A 19,745-nucleotide genomic window follows, 5' to 3' on the forward strand; every position below is an offset into this window, starting at 1 on the left:
TCATATGGACACCCCTGTCAGTTTGATTCAACGTTCCTTACCGAAGGTCTGTCACACCAAAGACATTGTGATGAAAGCTTCTTGGGCACAACATGGCGGTCAGAAAAACTTGTTTTCGACTGATAGCCTGTGGCATACTTATCGCGCTTGGTGTGACCTTTCTAATTACCCAGAAGACCCGTCAGCCTTTATATCAATTTCCTGTCAACAAAGCTTGGATAAATACCACCGTTTTTCAGAACTACAGGTATGTTTGTGGGGTTTAGACTGAAGGGAAAAGGTTGTAAAATGGACTATTGATATATAAAATGTCAATAGGTATCAAGAACTGACATTCGATGTAAGAAGCAGAACAGAATGGGGGTCGTGTGGCGTAACGGCAGACGGTGCTCGACTCGGAACCAAGAGGTCCCGGAGTCCTGACATGCCACCGATCTTGTGCCCTTGGGAAAGGCACTTAACATGACTTTTCTCACTTCACTCAGGTGAAAATGAGTACTGTATTGTCCCCTGTGTTGGTGGCGGCATTAATATTAGTTTTAAAAAACTTGAGTGTCACCACGTCTTGTGTCAAACAAACAAACAAACAAACAAACAAACAAACAAACAAAACAAACAACAGAATATCCAAAGTCGGGACACAGTTGTCCTTGACCCGGGGTTATAAATGCTACTTATCTATTTAATTTCATATTGCCTACATGTACCTATGCCATCGGTTGCAATGGCAGAAGAAACTCCCTTTTCCCCTCTTTTCATGCCTAGTCATGTTATAGGTCATGAAAGTTCGGAGTTGATAGAAGTTACCGACCTCTTTCACATTCTTTCTTCAACTAGAACAAATGAGGGCCCGGGAGAAAATTTCAATACATCGGAAGTTGAACGGATAAGGTGAGGTATTTTCGTCTTGCAATTGTATTGTAATTGTTCGCTATAGCCATTTTGGATGTAGAGCTAACGATACGATATAGAACTTGGATATAGTAATGGGGTTTTTGAATTTTGGCTTAGGGACATGCGAAGGGGTGGAGTTTGACTTAGATAGCCGTTTTAGGAACTACCAAAAAGACCCTTCGAACAATCTCCAGTCTAAAGGGAAGGGAAGTTTTTGATTGTATAGAATGATGGTTTGGTCGACTTTGTTCTTTCATGAATTGAAACAACTTCTATGTTCATCACAGAAAGTGGGTTATGACGTACTTCAACCCCGACACAGACCTCACCATAAAGAAGTCTCAAGTCAGTCTTGGAAAATCATTCTTCAAGTACGAAAAAAAGCCTAAAAAGAAGGTCAAAATCGGGCAATATTACTATCAGCTACTTCCCGAATCGTCGCCTTTTCTGGGCAAGCACTTTCGGTCTTGTGCAGTCGTGGGGAATTCTGGGATTCTCCTGGACAGCCACTGTGGTCCTCAGATCGACTCTGCGGACTTCGTGTTTAGGTCGAACCTTCCTGATCTTGAGGGGTTCGAGAGTGACGTGGGGACAAAATCTAATTTCACCACCATGAATCAACCAGTTCTTCCACACGAATATAACGGATACCTTACAAATACCACAATACAAGAGAAGTTTGTGGAACGACTGCGTCTCATTCACGACCAGATTCTCCACATCCCTGCCATGGTAACGTCGAACGGACTCGTAGAAACGCAGTTTATTACCTTAATGATAGTGAAACATCAGTTGCCACTGAAAGTTACGTTTGCACCAACTAATGTATATCAAAAGCTGACTAAGTAAGTTTTCGTTTCTTACATTTCAGAATTTCTTGATTTATAACATTTACAGGTTTTGCATCAATGGAAGGATGAAATTTGTGCATTACCATTGACCATGCCTTTTTTATGTTAAACTTTTACTTGCAATTTCCTAGGTTGTGGAATGATTCAGAATTCAAGCCGAATCGGCCATCGACAGGAAACTTGTTGTTCGCGCTGGCGGCCTGTCTGTGTGACCAGATCCACTTGTACGGATACTACCCATTTTCAGAAGACGGAAAGGGGCGAAAGATAAAATACCACTACTACGGTAACATAGGAAGCCTTAAGAAGCACAAATTGCCTGAAGAGTATCGGGCGTTTCTGACGTTTCACCAGCGGAAGGGACTGGTACTGCACACAGAGCCTTGTGATGACAGCAGACTCTAGATCTATAGAATAACAAATGCATCCATGTTTGATTTGTTGCGTGATAGGAATATGACCACTTTAGTCTTGCCTCAGTCCTTCAGCCGCCAACCCAGCCATCTGCATCCACCGACAACAACGCGCCACGTCTTTTAAATATCGCGATGGGACCATACAAAAACGTCTCTTATGCTATACATAAGGATATATATTAAAGACTGTATGGATATTAGAAACTCCTCCAACGATTGTGTAAGTTGATACCTATCTCATACTAGCCACCCACTTTTGCATTAGTTAGGTTAGCCTTATGAAAATGTAATTGATATGTACTTACTTAAGTTAATAGATGCCATACTTTGTACTCTGTACAACTGTTGCACAATAAAGTTATTATTATTATCAATCATCCTCCCACGCCAGGGGTGCTTCCTTACCAGTAAGGAGTACCAAGGCGTATTTGCCGCGGGATAGCTCTGCCGTGGGAGAATGGTAACAATGAACGACGTTCGAAACGGCTGATGAGATTTCACTCCATGTATGTACATGTAGATGGACGAAAACCGCATACGGTGGTTTGGGTAAGAATGCGGCACTGAAATGACACCAGAGATCACCACATGAAGTATTTCTTTCACTCGCTTGCAAATATATTCGTATCAATGTAATCACATTCACTGTGGTAATAATATGCTCATCATATAAGTCGATATATGAAAATACTAAGTACATTTTAAAATCGATGAAAGCTTAAGTACACTTTATCTTCTTTCATATATTTCTTACAGAAAACAACTCAATCCTACCAAGGACGTTCTATCAGAACACCCTTGATCCTACAAAGGATTGATCTTAATGAGAAAATGGTGTCATTCTGTGGTTTCAAACTGTTTTTACCTTGCTTTTACACCAAATGCACACTATGTCAGTTTTTCTTCCGACTACATAATGGATTTGAGTGTTGCAGACACATAGATCAGAAATACCAAAGATGCTGTTCATAATAAAAAAGTGATGTTTTCACAAAATAATATTTGAAGAGACTCATTTCTCCCCGATTGTTTGGCAAATTACAGTGCAATACAAACTGGTACAGTGGCATTCCTTCATCATGAAGCAATATTTGATTGTGTCCTGCCTATTACTTATGAACCATATAAGGGTACAAAAAATCAAACCATGGAAAAATAGAAATACATGTACATACAATACAATACAGCTGAAAATACACCATGTGACCATAGTAATTATATTTTCTCCTTGCAGCACGACAAAAATGGACTATTTCCACTAGAGGGGAATGATTTTACCTTACATGTATTACGATATTTAAAAAAAACATTACACTTTGTGAGGCCCCTCTATAATAGTTATAGTTACAAAATCATTTAAGTCTGTGAAATATTTTTGCTATGTTAACAAATGCAAGCTGAGATGTACATGTACCTTCCATATGCATGAAGTATTGATTAACTGCTGTATTTCTACAATGAAATACCAGTACAATGTACCTTGAATAGACAATTACAATATAATGTAATTAACAAAATGCTACATTGAAATACAACTCAATAAGAAAAATGAGGTTCTTGTATTTGAGAAGGAAAAATTCTCTAGAATAATGTTGGTTTTCTGAGTTAATCATTGCTAAATTTCTAGTAGAAATTTCTAAAAAGTACATAGCATTTAGGCTCACCAAGGACATTATGTAGTATAATGTCATTGGCCTCACACTTATATATTACACGTGTAGACACGGTTGCACTGAATATTCTGCATTATTCACTGATTATCATGAAAATATACATCTTATCCTTACACTGTGCAGTAGAAAACCTCGCTATCACAAATTGCTACACAATCTTATCTATCTACAATGTATCTGATTGACACAAAAGTCCACAGTATAAAAGTAATTTTTCTCAAACCGTGGAAAATCTTCCAGTTCCAGTCATGATTGCATTACCATAGTACCCACCTCCACACTCAGACTACATGTATGAACACTGAATGAGCATTGGTTTTCCACAGAAAAAATAGAATTCCTACATTCAACAGGGCAGAGTTAAAACTGTTCTTTCCATATAATGTGTCCACATGCCTGTTCACCTGTGTCCAAATGTTACTACTCCAGCAACTAAGCTGGGGCAGACATAAGGCATGGTGAATGGCAGGATGAAGCAAAACACCAACCACAATAATCAAGAGCTACATGTACATTGCTACTTTTCCAGACATAGCAGTTCAGAAGTGCATGTATACAGCCTTTTTCTTTGACTAGCAATTGTAACCCCTAGATAAGGATGCTAAAATGCCGAACAGACAATAAAATGTACTGGTACATTTGTTAAGCAGTCTGCTACAACCTCAGCAAGCATATACTGCACAAATTCAATGTTTCCTCTTCTTCTCAAAGGGCTCAAAACCAGGCTACTATTTTAATTTTTCAAGGGATGTCTGTGCCATGGTTGGAGCTTTCCAAGTTCTACTTTTGCCCATACAGTACAGATTCTGTTTTAAACCTCCCTCCTGTTGAGATAATTGGCAGGTACGTAGCCCTGTCCCCCCTCGTGTTGGACCAACCACCACTCAGGATTCCCCTGTAGGTCGTAAGGTTGGAGAACAGTGACCACCTGACCCTCGTGGATTGTCAGTTCTGTCTCTGCGCGGGCAGAGAACCCATACTCTGCATAATATTGGTACGTTGTTTCTTCCGTTTCTGGTCCTGCACTCCCATCGTCCCCAGCACCTGCAGCATACGTTGGCGGCTCCTCAGATGGCTCTGGACCGAGTAGGTCCATGTCAGGTGCAATTATTGAGCTGCTGGTAGGTGGCTCTTCTGTCACAGGAGTCAGGCAATTTGATGGAACCAAGCCTGATGGGATACAGTGAGAAATTTATAAGTGACACTTCTTTCCATGACTTTTGAGTTGAATGAAAACCAAAGATAAGAAGCAACATGAAGGCAAAATCTTATTCATCATGGTCTTAAAAACTAAAAGAATGTAAATTGTCGGACAGAAAAACTCAACCTACCTTTCTGTTCGCCGTTGTCGACAAACCAGCGATCCTGTCCACCCATGGGGTCCTGCTGTTTGATAACCCCTATCAGGTCCCCTTCAGCTATACTTAGGTCCATGGGCTGGGTAGGTGTGTGCTGCTTTGTGGCCTTGTACAGGGAGCCTGGGTACCGGGCTTGGAGCTGGGCCTTCTGTGCATCAGTCTGGGGACCTCCACTCTGTAAAACATGTACAGCTTGTTATAAGAAACACTCTTAATGCTGATAATTTCCCTGGGGACTAGGTTTATGGTTGGGCCTTCTAGTAGGCTTTTTGACCTTGCCTTTTGAAAATCAAAACTAGAAAATCACAAAACAGAAACTCTGACATGAATGTACACAGAATGTCCAAACATCTTTACCTGATCTTGAGCTGGCTCTGCCAAAGACTTCCTGCTCTGTTTTCTGTCTCCCTTGTCGGGTCTCTTGGAGGACCCCAGACCCTGTCCAGCAAAACTGACCGATGACAGCTGCTCCACAACCTGGGTGTGTCTGGTCTGGAAGGACTCCAGGATGTCGTCTCCTTCCGACAGAAGGACTGGCAGCTGGAAACAGAACAACTTTAGTGTCCACAGCTCTGGCATTATTCATCGCTGAAGCTCTGCACTTTTAATGTGCATGTGTAAGATACTGTTCAGAGAGAGTGGGACTTATTACAAAGTCTTCCTTACCTGTAACAAAGCATAGAGCTCCTTGCGAGCAGCGTCCTGGATGTTCTTGTGAGCGATGACAAAGTTCTTGATACAGTCCTGCAGCAGGGCTGTGGACATGGTGTGTAGTTTGGGCAGCTCATCGAGGAGCTGGGCATTCAGGGCCTCGTAGGTGTTCTTAGCAATCTGTGGGGACAGGAGGATACATGAATACATGGACTAGAACAGCTTCAGGCAAAGCAAATGATTTTCAGCATTTACAGTCAAAACTTTCCAGGGGACAGATATCTGGCCAAAGTTTATCTGGACAGGTGGTCACCATAGACAGGATTCTTAATGCTCGTGTCCATAGTATTAAATAATCAACTGAGGGACTACCAAAAAGTGGTTACATTGGCCAGGTGACCACTATGTAGAGGTGGCCACTTGTATAGGTTTGACAGAGAGTTATTCACATATCAGTAAGCCTACTTATATTCATAATGGTAACAATGAAGACAAATCAGAACTGCAATGAAAAGAAATAATGTGTATTCAAATAGTTTTCCCTCTATTGTGTGTAGAAGGCTGAACCAACCTTGAGGTCCTCCTGAGCTGCCCTGCTCTTGTCTGAACCTTTGGCCTTCTCGGAGTTCTTCCTCTTGTTGTCGTAGTCTAACATCTTGTCATATCTCTTCTGGATCAGCTTGTTGGGAGCCTGGTACATCAGCACCAGTGATGTCAGGGGGCTCACCACTCGCTCTTCCACAAATGTTTTCTGGAGATGACAGTTAATACAATGTCAAAGTGTAAACAGAATATACTGGAAACATGTGGTAACATGTGTTCCTCATATTGCTTTTTCATAAAATTTCAATCAAACTTTGGCAAAGAAACTAGTTGCAGAATATGTGCAAAGGAGGGGGAAACTAATGCATGACATACATATTTTGGCAGGTGGGTGCTGACAATAGTCCTGTAGGCTGTCCTGTAGTTCTCTATCTCCTGCCTGTTGGCCTTCTCAGCATAGAAGTCTGTGATGTCCTCTGCAACCAAAAGTTGTGCCTGAAGTCCCTCCTACAACATGGCCACAGTACCGTACCACAGGTTAAAAACAATTTTTTTTACATGAACAGTACTTCCGTGTGTCCAAAATTATAATCACAATCTTCCAAGACCTTTCTATCAATTTTTTCAATCAAGACCTTCCAAGAATTCAACTCTGTTGTTGCTCTAAAGGGAATGATTCATGAAATACCAGGTATTATCACAGTGCTTTATGTAATTCATCACAGTAGCTTGACTGCATCATAGCAGGCTTATGATAAAAGAAGTTGTTATAATGTATCACATCAGAATTACATGTACATTTGTAAGTAGTAAGAATACCTGCATCTGCCTGAGGTTTTCACTGACGTTCCTGATGAACACCTTGATGGTTTTCTCCATGTTATGGAACTTCCTGTCGGCCTCGTTGAACCGCTCATCCACACTGAGCTCAGACTGGCCCATCATGTGGATCAAACGACCTGTAGAGGGGGGAACAGGATTGACATCATGTAACCTTGATAGTTACAACTTTCTTGTTTGTTCTTCAACTGAGATGGTTGAACTACATTTCACATACTTCAATTCTGAATATGAAGCAATAACCATCCAAATGTGGTCAGTTTGTCACTGGAATTTGGATGCAACAATGGTCATGGCCACCTTGTTGGCCACCTTACTATTCCAACGTTTGTTACTCAATACTGTAGTGCATGAAGGTACATGTATAAACATCATCCAGGATACAGGAACTTACTGATAACTAAAACTTAGTAAAAACATCTGATTTCAACATCTTCTAAAATAAGACTACTAGACTCCTGTTTTTGCTGCAAATGAATCCATCCATTGATTTCACTCCCACCTGTGAATCGTGAGCTCTTCTTCCGTATGGAATGGAAACTGAGCTTGGAGATTTTCTGGCTGAGCGTGACGTCGTCGTCCACCTTACGGTACTTCATCACCAGGTCTTTCCTCCGCTTGTCCTCATTAATCGCCGTGGCAACGTCCGTCATCCTGTTGACAGCTGCCAGGATGTTGGCTTTGTCCTGGTGGTCATCTTCTGTGGTCTGTGGAAGAAGAGATTATCATGCCTGCCAATCTATCCTACATGTAGTTCATCTGTCTCATCCAAGGGGTATCCACTAAGATCCACTGAGGTTAGCTTTTAGTTTACGAATCTTTGTATGTTTTGTACGTCTTGTTTATATCATGCATAATATTCCTATTATAAAATTGTATTCATGTAAACCTTTTCAACTACAATTTTGGTCGCTAAACAATTAATGTCTAGTTGAAGTGGGGCCCAACTACAGAAAATTGCAGTAACAACTACAAGTAGCATCTGATTGAACAATGATAGATTCAGACATCCTAACAGCACTCACACTTAGCAGCTCGTTCAGCAACAGCGGATACTTCAGCACTCTTTGCACAGGTTTGATGAGCAGCGAGCTCAGGTCAATCACTGCCATCCTCCACTTCTCCTTCAGCGCAACTACAAAAACAAAGGTTTCCATCCATCAGTTCAACAACTTTACAACTTTGCTTATGATGTAATGTCTCCTTTCAGGATGACCTTCAGGAACCTGACTTTGAGGTTTTGATTTTATGTCTTCAAAGTAATATACTGTAATCAGACTAAGTGGGGAATGTAGGTACTGTATATTGTTGATGATAACTCAGATTACTGTAAATAATACCTTGATTCCTTAGATTGATTAGGTCTGCTGTTGAACAAAAGCCCTCATAGCTATTTCCTTGGGCAGTTAATATCTCTCTGGGCAGCAATCTGTCTCTGGTGGTTTATTTTTGACATGTACAGTTAATGATTGTCTGAACTTTAATGATCTGAGTTTCTTATGAGACTACTCAGAAGTTGCATGAAGAAGGCATCTACAGTAACTAGAATGCCAGTGTGCTTCTACTGTGAAAGTGGTGTGGAAGTGTTCAGAACAGCCAGATGAGTAAAAACTACATCAGATTCTACAGAAGCAATCATCCGATACAGCAAACACATGATCCGTCTAGTCGATTCTTGCCGGACCAATAATCAACGTCGGCACAGATTTGTTACAATGATTTTAACAGATTAAAAGATTTGACTACCGTTTCAGCCCGGTGTTGGCTAAACTGATACCTTTATCCAGAGTGGCAGAGTCCAGTGTCTGACCTTCTGACGTTGCATTATTATTCCACATGCTGACTGCAGTTCCAGCCATCGCCCCTACGTGTGTAGAGTCGGCAGTCTTTTTGATTAGCTTTTGTCGTGACAACTTTTTAGACGTTTAGTACATTGATTAAGCCAACACTTGCAAGACTTGTTAGCTGGCCACACACAAAGGGAGGTAGGACGAAGAGTGAAGACTTGATACTGCTTTTTAGGAATATTGCTATATGCAGCTTAAGTAAAGGCTGTCAAAAACATAGTTTTGGTGAGTACTTTTTAAAGAGAAACTTTACTTGTAAGTTTGACTGAGTACTGACACTGGAGATCCCATTGTTGATGATTTGCCAGTACACAATGTTTTAATCAACTTCTATTCTTGACACTGTAGATGAGTTTCACAAAAGGACACTACTGATCACACCAGATTATTAATTATTAGTCTTTCTTTGTAATTCCATAGAAAGCAAAATCAACACTTTATTTCCTTTTTTTCCGTATAGCACTTTAGGTACATTGCTTCAAGAAGTTGAAGAAGGAGGACATTGATGCTCAGAAACTTTGAAACACAGCCATTGACAATTTGTATGGAAGCTTTCTGGAAAGTGGGAGAAAGATACACAAGAGTGGACACTTTGTTAGGCTTGAGAGCACTTGGATGATCAAACAAGAAAAAACAGAGCCAGTAGCTGAACATGGGTCAAGTTCAAGTTGTAACTGCTTCATGAGAAAAATAACCCATAAGTTCATGCCATGGCTCCTAAAGAATTTCACAATAGGCAAGAGAAGATGGCTTAAAATTAGTTCATTTTCATGAAAACACACAATACATATACATTTTTTTGTACATTATAACAATGAAACAAAGTTATGTAATATGTCAACTGTAATATGATGTAAGATACGGTCAGTTAAGGATGATTTATCTTTTAGATTCAGTGGAATTAGTGACTTCATTACAAGGCAACAGAACATATTTCCACTTCTTAAACTTCTGTACTGAATGCTCAGTCCAAAATCAACAAGACTCCAGTCAAAGACTCACCCAGGCACCTCGTGATAGACTCCTGGATTTCCTCGATCTCTTCGTATTTCTCCAAGAGAGCCAGGGCATCGTCATGGTTACGACAGTACAGCTTGTACGTCTCCTCCAGATCTGCGGAGAACCTGAGGAAGGTTTCTCCGAGTCTCTGTTCCTCGGGGGCGACCCCCTCCACGCTCTGCTCCAGGGCTGGCAGGAAGCGCTGCGCCAGGTCCTGGACTCCCTCGATGTTCCCGAACAGGACGTTCAGCTCTGCCGTCTGGAACTTCTCCTCCCGCAGCGGGACCAGCATGCCCTGGGTGATCACGTGCAGGTCTCTCACGTAGTCCCGCTCCGTCTGGATGATCTCTTGGACAACCTGGAACAAGGGTGAGTGAAAAAGCCTTCTTTGGTGTTGACGAAACCCACATGTAATGTCTACAATCTGGTGTACATGTTACACTTCTGTATGTTATCTTGAGCTGATGAGCAGCAAACCAATAAAGATCATACAGTTCACCTCTGTATTCCTTCAGAGCAAGGGTACCACAGTTTCAAACTTCACATTGTATTCTGTGGTATCCTTCCATCTCCAGTGATGCTGGTAGCACTTTAGGCATGATCAGTAAAGAGCATTCATTGACTTTGTTCAGTAACCTGTAATAGAACTCAGTTTTAAGGTTCCTGAGAAAGTCTTACCCTGTCTCTCTTCTCAGCTTTCTTCCTCCTGATCTCCTCCAGTGAAACCCCAGCCTCTGCCTGTTCCCGGGGAGGAGGAGCGATGTACCTCAGGTTGTCTCTCAACTCATTCAACTCAGCTGTCAGGCCCTGCAAACACACACAGGCTTACAGGTCTGCACAGTACTCTGCAAGATGCCTGTCCCATAAAGAAACGTATGGAATAGAGTAGTCTTTTAAAACTTTTTTCCCACTTTATAGTCTTTTTCACTACTTGTAATATCCCCTTGCAAGTTACATCAAATCTCTTCCTTACTGCCCTAGGTTTTATAACAAATGCAAAAGTCCTGTTTTGCTTTTGAAAACCTCTTGAGACAATCTCCCTTAAACCTGTAAAATGGATCAGGGAACAGGCCTTCCTCAGTATCAGTACACACAAAAGAACATGCATTACGTTATAGGGGGTAATAATGATCGGATGGATGCATGAAGACCACTGTGCTGTAAGAGCTCATAACTCCCAAACACAAAAAGAACTTCACACTAGCTAATCAGCTACATTTTTGGCATGCTGCTTTAGCTTTATAACTACAGTTAGAATTAATAGAAAATCTAATTCTGACAGTTCTAAGTGAAAAGTATCAATAGGCTCATAGTTATCTACAGAGTAAGTTTCGAAGTCTTTATTGTTCTTGTTAATTCCCATGCATTTTAGTATGTATGCAGAGAGTAGTCAGTAAGACTGAGGAGGATCAGTTGGACTCCTTCTTAGTTTAATGTCACCCTATTTTGTACCTCAATGTTTGAATTGCAGAATTCCAAGTTTTCCTGAGCCTGTTCGACCTCTGACCCCTGCGCGGAGGCCAGCTGAGCCTCTAGTTCCTGTTTCTGCCCCTCGTAAGTCAAAAGGTCAGCCTCGACCTGGGCTATCCTTTCCTGTAGGCTCTGTATCATTCCTTCATCAACCTTGTCAACAGCACAAGGGAAAAGTAAAACACAACACAACAGAAAACGTAAACAAAATCAAACAAAAATGAAACAAAAGTGACAACCTACCTCTTGCTGCTTACGTTCATGCTCTACTTGACTAGAGGCTAAGTCGTTGCTCTGATTAGTAGCATACATGTACATTATGGTGTTATGACAACAAGAAAAAACTTGACACCAGTAGATTAGATGACTCTTACCTCTAACCCATCCTCAGCATCCTGCCCGTCAAAGCTCTGCCCAAGGTCAATCAGGTCAGCCCCCTTCCTTGCAGGCACTGCCATGCTGTGTGGTCTCTGAGGGACTGAGGGCCTTTGACCTCCAGCTGACCTCTGAGGTTCCACAGATGACGTTGGCCTTGGTGGTCGAGGTCCAGCAGTGTCCTTCCTCCTGGGAGCAGGTCTGCCTGGTGCTGCACCAGAGGTCGGCACCAGGGGGCTGGCCAGGCCTTCTGGCAGCTCCACATACCTGGGAAACAGGCAAAGGATTGGCAAATATATATATATTGACTTTTAGCAACGATGTCTGACAAATTTGAAGGCAACTGTTTATCAACTGAACTTGTTGTGAAGATGTATAAGAAGTGAAGATGTGTAAGAAGTATTTCTTTCTTGAACAAAATATGCTGTCAATACATGGGAGATGAACAAATCACAATGATCTAAATTGTCTTTCATTTTAAAAACTCTACATATGTAGGATGTAATACCCGAGGTCTGAGTAAAAGTTCTCACCATATGGTGTTGCGTTGCCTGGGAATGACTGGGGAGGGGGGCCGCTGGACGTGTCGTGCCTGAGAGGGAGGTGGGGGCCTCTTGGGTTGAGCCGGTCGGGGTGGGGGTACCTTCCTCTGGGACTGGGGTACCTGCTGTGGTCTTGGAGGGGCTTTCCTGGATGGTATGACAGGGGCCGGGGGCTGTTCCTGTGGTTGTGGAGTGTACTGGGCTGCTGAGAGGAGTATAGAAAGGATCAGTTTAAAAGTAAAACATGTCAGAATGTACATAGTACACAGACCTACAATACCCATGACAAACAAGACAATTTACTGTGATTTGTAATTTATGAGACACACATCAATGAATCAGTTGGTCTGTTTTTCCTACATATCCAGTTGCTTGAGTAACTGTTTTTTGGCATATCGTATTACCTGGATGTCTAACCTTCATCGACGTGTTTTTCCTACACTTAATCAAAACATCACCTTCACTACCAAGGAGGAGACAACACACACACGCACCTAGAACTAACCACAGTGTTGTAAGAGACAGTACTCACAGAAGAGCATGAGGTTCAGATTAATAAGAGTGTCAACAGAGGAGTCATAAGTGTGCCGAGGTCTGGACCTCCAAGTAGCTGGCAGTACAGAGGAAGAAGAACAAGGCAGAGGTGAGATATTTAGTGTCATCATGGCATGTTATGTTAAGAACTAGTAGTGGCGTTTGTGATCTAAGGCATGCATTTATGCCATCTGTGTCCATGTAAGTAATATAATTAGTGGGTTAAACATGTGACACTATAACAGATTGATGCAGAGAACAGGACAGAGAAATTAGTCTTTAGATAGCCTTCAGAACAGTACAGAGAAATAGAACCATTTTTGATTTGTCCAACATGTGGTTGTTTGTACAAAGTTCTTTTAACCATATGCAGAAATATGGACATGAACAGTAAACTCTTTTTATGCAAAATTTTACCAATGCTGATTAGAATGTGATTATTTCTTATGTTCCCCCTCCCACCACAGAACACACCCTGCCCTGATGTGAGACATACCAGGCAGTGTGGCAGACTGTCTCTGCCCTGTCAGGTCTTCCTGACTGTACCCTGAGCTGTAGCCTGATGTGTCAGAGTCCAGGCTCATGCGGGAAGGCCCCAGGCTGGCCTGAACAGCAGCAATAGGGCCGTGACTAGCAGCAGCAGCAGTGGCTCGCATAGGCTTTTGGTCCAACACCTTCACCCCTGCGGAACAGTACCTTGTCAAGCTAAAGACTCATGCAACTGTCTGAAGATGTAAGCATACCACTATGCCTTACATATCAAGCATACTGGGAAGATACTCTATCAAGTAAGTGACTAAGAGAGTAAGATTTCTTGTTCTTTGTAAAAAAACAAAAATGTATGGTAAGACAAGTGGATAAGAATATAACAAGTAACAGAGCAGAAAACCCATTTTGCAGGTGTAATGTCCCAAAATGGACTCAGGACCTGCAAAGCATCCTTCAACAGTGCCTTACCTGAGGGTTTTTCAGCTGTGACTGTGGGCTTCCCTGATGGTACAGAAGGTTTAGGTTTCATCCCAGGTTTAGGTTTAACTCCAGGCTTGTAAGGCTTGTCCAGCTGAGACTTACTCTCAGCAGGCTTTGATTGTTCCATAGTCCTTGCCACTTCAGGTTGTGTTTCCTGAGGAACACTGCCATCCATGATTTGTAAGTATGACGCAGGGCAAACACCAACCTGGCCAGCCTCATCTTGTACCTCCATCCAATCCTTATCCACCACACGTACGATCCTGTACAACTGGTCTTTGATAAGTCTGATATCTGCCTCTACACTCGGCTCAAACTCAAACAAAGCCCTGGCATGTTTCCCTGAATTTTTGTCTTGCTGTGATGAGATGTCATTGAAGTCCTTCCCTCCCGTTTCACTGCCTGGTTCCATCACTTCCAGATAGCCGACAGGTACAAGCCCACTTTGGCCTGTCGGCTTCCTCGCCTCGAACCAGTCTGCATCTACTTTGCTAATGATTGTGACGGTTTCTCCCTCCTCCAGAGGGAGGTCTGTCCTTTCTGCAGCATCAAATCTGAACAAGGCACGTGCTGTCTGCCCTGCATAGGGGTCCTGAACTGAAGGCTGCCCAGTTCCTGACATTTCAACAGTTTCCTTCTGGCTGTTCATGTCACCACTTTGCAATGCACCTTGGGATGTTTCAGAATGCCCTGCCTGCAGAGCATCCTGGGTAATCTCATTCCCCTCATCATCAAACCGAGGCAGATCAATGATCACCTCAACAAAGGTTGCTGGGAAAATTCCTATTTCTCCATCAAGCTCCCCCTCAATCCAGTCTTCATCATATCTGTTCAACAATGTGATTTTGTCCCCCTCCTTGAATGTTAGTTCTGTGCTGTCTTTACCCTGGAATGGGAAGATTGCCCTCGCACATGGCATCTCATCCTCATCCTCAGATTCTGAATCTGAATCATCTGAGGGCAAACTGTCTACTATACTCTGTGTCTGTCCCTTCAGTGGTCCTTTAAGCTTCACAAAAGCTGAAGGGAAAATCCCAGTCCTGCCGGCTATCTCCCCTTCATACCAATCCTGGTCCACTACTTTGGTAATATTGACAATGTCTCCCTGGTACAGAGTCAACTCCTCATCCAACTGAGCCTGGAGGTCCTGTAACACCTCTGCCTGCCCCAGGACGTCTTCTGCCTTTTCTGCCGGGATGGTACTGTCCTGAGATCTGGGGGCAGGGAGGTCCTTGCAGAACAGAGAAGGAAAGATGCCTGTCTTGTTTCCACACTCCCCTCGGTACCAGTTTCCATCTATGTCTTCTGTTATCAGGATTATATCCCCTGTAAAAACAAGAAAACAAATCTTTCACTCCATGTTCTAATGATCAAAGATATGAGATCTAATCATGATCAGATCAGTATTACATTGGACAGAACAAAGGATAGAAGTGGATAACAGAAAATTGTCACCTTTTCTAATGTCTAAGTCTCCGTCTTGTTGTGCAGGGAAGTCTTCTATTCCAACTGCCAGTCTCTGCCCTGGTCTGACAGCAGGCACAGGAACTTGTTCCACAAAGTTACATGGGAAGTTACCTGGAAAAAAGTACAAGCATGCATTTACCATGGCTTAGTGCTTTTAAGTTTTGGCTTAAGGCCAGAATCAATAATGTTGCTTACAATGTTAAATCGAATCATGTTTAGGGGGCAAAAATCGTAATCCTTGGAGCTCAAATTTCTCCCTAAGGGAAGTACACACACATCTGCAGATCTGATTATGGGTGGGTTAAACCAAGGAGGTTAACTTAAAAAAGAACCTCCTTGGTTAAACTATAATCTAATAATGGTATATTCTTGCAAATGGAATCCTTGTAGGGGAAACTACACTAAGATGGTGTGTTACACCAAGGGTGTTGTTATACATTGTACCTGCTATACAGAATGAGATACACATTTGAGTTACAAACTTTGATGGAGGTAATGACTTATTAGTGCAATGTGATGTCTACCTGACATGCTGTCCAGTTCCCCTTTCAGCCAGTCCTGGTTGACCTGTCGCACCACTCGGACCACATCACCCGTCCGGAGGGACAGCTCTCCTGGCTCGTACGTCTCAAAGTCAAACAGAACACGGACGTAGCTGCCTGGCTCCATGGTGAAACCTGTAAAAGATTTTATATTATAGTTTTTTAGACAATGTAATCAAATGGCTAGTGTACTCTTTGTGAGACAAATTGTGCGTGGAAACATGTAAAACAGCAAGTCAAGGTTGGTTGATACAACGACTTCAACCAAAAACAAACACTGCATGCAGCAATTCCTAGAATTCCTTGCATGAATAATCTACGACAGTCTTGATCCAGCTTCAGTAACAGTTTTAGGCAAAAATCAATGTTTCCAATGCTAGTCCAGGGCAGAAAAAAGATAACACAATGGCTGTCAAGGCAAGCTGATACTGGTATACTTGACTATGAACAAGACTTTCAAGACCTTCCCATGAAAAACAGGAAACAGTGATCAACAGATACAATAATGAAGACACAACGTAACAGTTGGAAAGTTTGCCAAGACAGATAAAGATTTTCACATCCTTTGTTACAGACAATTTGGTTAGAATATTTCAACCTTAGAGTTAGATAGCAAATTATTTATTATTATGTTATCCTAAGTACTGTCAAGGAGATTCAAAAAGGATGCTTGGTACTGTACATAGGTTTTCTAGGTTTGTATTTTCTTAGAGGCTGCTTGGCAGATAAATATACCTGACATGATTGTGAATTACTAATGAAATGCACTATAGCACAATTAAAAGGTTAAGATGTTTCCAACACATCTTATTTTATTTCACATACTCCAGAAGCACTGGTTGTGAGAAACATTACACCCCATGTTTTGGTGACTAACAGGCAGAACTATGCAGCTGCCATTCTGCACCAGGTAAATACAGCTAACCAGCTCTGTGTGACCAGAGGCTTTGTGTCTGGGTTGTTGGAGGCCAGGGGTGTATCCACTTTCACAACATCTCTTAGGGAACCTTGAAAGGCTGATCATGAGTTTCTCAGCCAAAGTACTAGTACTAGTAGGTTTGGGACATTTGGGAAAAAGGAAGATGAGATCAATGGGTCCATAAAATGTAGTCATTGTTCCCTTTCAGATCAAAGGTCAGCAAATTAAAAAAAAAGACCATCTCTATTGCAGAGTTTGCTACATGTACATAATGTACTTTAAGCGACGGTCACAACTCGCCGTGCGTGCTTTTTGTCCGTACGTTTTTGTCGTGGCTACGTCTGCTACGTTTTTTCTGCAAACGTAGGGTGGCCGGCCGAGGGAGTACGTCACTCGCAAGGTGTACGTACGTGGTCTGCACGACACGCCTGGCCGTCAGCGGTTGCGTGCATCGTACGTTGCGCAAGTGGTAAGTGAGTTGTACGTGCTTACAACGCACGATCTCTGTGCGATTGCTACGTTGCCGCGTACAGGCCGTACCTACACGTGCGGCGTACGCACGGTTTCCTTACTCACTCGCACGTTGTAAGTGCGTGCACCTCCTGTTAACTTCATCATCACTAGCCGCCCTGGTGTCTTCCGCGGCCCGTTTCTTTGGGTCTTGTCTGGTAGTCTTCTTCTGAGCCTTCCTGGGCATCTTGGAGACGAGTTGGCAGCCGCCCGTCAAGTTGTCTTTATATACTGTAGAGATCAGGTGCGTTGCACGTACGTTGCACGTGCGTTGCACGTGCGGAGCACCTGGTATGGTGCACGTGTGTTCTGCGTGGTCATTGAGCAGGTCAACTGGGAAGTGAGGAGTAAGCACGGATGACGCAAGCACCGTGCGTGGCACGCACGTGCTTCGTGCGCTGTCCGTACAGCAATTGCACGTGAGAATAGTGAAGTTAGACTCACGGAGTCCGTACGTTGCACGCTCATAGGCTGTACGTGGCACGCGCGTCGCACGTACTCGCACGCACGGGTGGTAAATCCGCAGACCGCACGTAGAAAAAGTATTACATGCACTTAAAGTTCTACGGCGTGTCTGCGTGCTCCCAAATCCGTAGGATTCCGTACGGAGGTGGTACTCACCACGCACGGATGCCGTACGATTGCCCACGTTTTTGCACGTAGACAGCACGCAGAAGCACGTACGGCGAGTTGTGACCGAGGCTTTAAGATGGTGCAGTGACATATTTCATATCTTCCGATCCCTTTGCATCAATCTAAGACAGATATTGCAACGATAAATCCTTTCAGCTCAAATGAAAGCCTCCCCCCCCCAAAAAAAGGTCTTAAGCTTAATCAGCAGTTAGCAGTAATTGATTCGTAGTTGGCATGCATAGAGCAAACAACTAAGGTCCTACTGTTCACTGTACCTCAGCTGAGTAATCCCTTTTGTGCAGCTCGTTTTGTCTGGGGCAAGTAAAAGTAAAATGTAACCCATTGATTCCATGTGGCATTGACCATGGACTTCAGACTAAGCAGGCTAATGGGAATGTATATGGGTGTGGCATTTCAATTAGGAGACTTTTAGTTCAATGTCCCAATTTGCAACATTCCAGTACAAGATTGAACAGAATGAGAAAAACATTGTTAATGTTAGTATTTAAGCCATTCCACATGTATGATATGTGTCGTCTGTTTGCTCATAATTTGTGGAATGTTTAAGTAATAAGATGGGCTGGAAACATTTGACTGGACCTGGAACCAATACTTACTTTCAGTATTTTGTATTTCACAGAGTCAATGGTACCCTAGCAACATATGCTCTATACATAAGACTTACGTGCTCACTGTGTTTAAAAGCAAAGTGCAGCTGGATGCTCTTATGACTTATGTGTCAGCGAGTTTTCCAACTGTTACTGTCCAAATTACAAATGTATACATACATAAGTATTATTACATACATACATAGTAATGAACTGACTAACAATTAAGAACCTGAAACATTCACCTGACATTGTCTCCCACACAATGTTCCCTGTATAATCAATATTATTGTCACCTTTACTTTAGCACAGTAAACAACAGTGAACTTTGACCTATTGTTCCAATCAATTATTGAAATGACCTTTATTGTGCCTTAATTGTTGTTCTTTGGTTCTACAAAATTTTCCAACTTTGTAGTTTTAAAAACTGCACCCTTTTATGCACAAACAGTCCTATATTGTAGTCCCAAAAGTTTTGAAGAAAAATTGGACAAGTTTGGTAGAGTTAAAATGCTTTCATGACAACCCGAAAACAGCGATCACTGTTTGCTCTACTGATAGACGGCTGTGTGACAAACAATGCAATGCTCAAGATAAGATAGGCACATACCAAACAACATGTGATCATCAAGACCTCATAATCTGTACTCCAGACTTCTGTACAGAAAGAACTTTGTCTACCAAACTATCGGGTAAACTACATGTTCAAAATGTACAAGACAAGATATACTTAATATACATATACATGCCTGGAACCCTGGGATCATATTACCAGTTAAATATCACCCATACATTGCGATCCCTTAAGGTCTAAAAACAAGTGAAAATCTTGTAGTGTTCTACTGGTAGCCTTCCACACAGCATTTAAGATCAATGTCTACCTTGTGATTTGTTGTTGGCAGGGAGCATACCACAGACAGTTCACAATGTACTGTACTGTATCGGCCATGTTTACAAGGCCATTATCATGTTAACTATTGTGTACATGCTAGATCCCTCTTCTTTGTCCCTTCCGTATTTAGATGAACCCGATCAAAGAGTTTTGGGTACTCTAAACAAATGCAGCTAGCTACACATCTAATTTAGTAATGACGGTGTTTCTAT

At 42.3% G+C, this 19,745-nt stretch overlaps 2 protein-coding genes across 7 annotated transcripts in view; one reads left to right on the forward strand and one right to left on the reverse strand.

Moving 5' to 3' along the window:
• Positions 1-92: 92 nt before the first annotated feature.
• On the forward strand, positions 93-2,405 carry LOC109463156 (CMP-N-acetylneuraminate-poly-alpha-2,8-sialyltransferase-like). The gene is made up of 4 exons (XM_019759872.1): positions 93-247; positions 838-891; positions 1,182-1,739; positions 1,877-2,405. The coding sequence occupies exons 1-4, from the start codon at positions 93-95 to the stop codon at positions 2,148-2,150; spliced, it is 1,041 nt and encodes a 346-aa protein (XP_019615431.1). The 3' UTR covers positions 2,151-2,405.
• Positions 2,406-2,733: 328 nt separating this feature from the next.
• The window catches only part of LOC109463223 (dynamin-binding protein-like), a 17,686-nt gene continuing 674 nt past the window's right edge, over positions 2,734-19,745 (reverse strand). The window contains exons 2-20 of one of the 6 annotated variants that reach the window (XM_019759955.1): positions 15,954-16,106; positions 15,418-15,540; positions 13,951-15,288; positions 13,490-13,675; positions 12,451-12,661; positions 11,917-12,184; positions 11,525-11,695; positions 10,751-10,879; positions 10,076-10,430; positions 9,004-9,090; positions 8,252-8,361; positions 7,729-7,933; positions 7,206-7,345; positions 6,762-6,893; positions 6,415-6,594; positions 5,859-6,023; positions 5,550-5,732; positions 5,166-5,367; positions 2,734-5,004 (exon numbers count right to left, since the gene is read on the reverse strand). In XM_019759955.1, the coding sequence (XP_019615514.1) occupies positions 4,646-5,004; positions 5,166-5,367; positions 5,550-5,732; positions 5,859-6,023; positions 6,415-6,594; positions 6,762-6,893; positions 7,206-7,345; positions 7,729-7,933; positions 8,252-8,361; positions 9,004-9,090; positions 10,076-10,430; positions 10,751-10,879; positions 11,525-11,695; positions 11,917-12,184; positions 12,451-12,661; positions 13,490-13,675; positions 13,951-15,288; positions 15,418-15,540; positions 15,954-16,098 (4,689 nt within the window). In that variant the 5' untranslated portion in view covers positions 16,099-16,106 and the 3' untranslated portion in view covers positions 2,734-4,645. Of the gene's footprint in view, positions 5,005-5,165; positions 5,368-5,549; positions 5,733-5,858; positions 6,024-6,414; positions 6,595-6,761; positions 6,894-7,205; positions 7,346-7,728; positions 7,934-8,251; positions 8,362-9,003; positions 9,091-10,075; positions 10,431-10,750; positions 10,880-11,524; positions 11,696-11,916; positions 12,185-12,450; positions 12,665-13,489; positions 13,676-13,950; positions 15,289-15,417; positions 15,541-15,953; positions 16,107-19,745 lie in introns of all 6 variants that reach the window. The other 5 variants (XM_019759954.1, XM_019759959.1, XM_019759958.1 and 2 more) reach the window with 5 other exon arrangements.

The sequence above is a fragment of the Branchiostoma belcheri genome, unplaced genomic scaffold (assembly GCF_001625305.1).
Source record: "Branchiostoma belcheri isolate BF01 breed outbred unplaced genomic scaffold, Haploidv18h27 scaffold123, whole genome shotgun sequence".
In the NCBI taxonomy this organism is placed as follows: domain Eukaryota; kingdom Metazoa; phylum Chordata; class Leptocardii; order Amphioxiformes; family Branchiostomatidae; genus Branchiostoma; species Branchiostoma belcheri.

Bases quoted from the DNA above. Each gene is read 5' to 3' on its own strand.
- LOC109463156 (XM_019759872.1), top strand. From the start codon at position 93: ATGGCGGTCAGAAAAACTTGTTTTCGACTGATAGCCTGTGGCATACTT. The intron at 892-1,181 runs GTGAGGTATTTT...TGTTCATCACAG, and splicing joins TCGGAAGTTGAACGGATAAG to AAAGTGGGTTATGACGTACT. The intron at 1,740-1,876 runs GTAAGTTTTCGT...GCAATTTCCTAG, and splicing joins GTATATCAAAAGCTGACTAA to GTTGTGGAATGATTCAGAAT.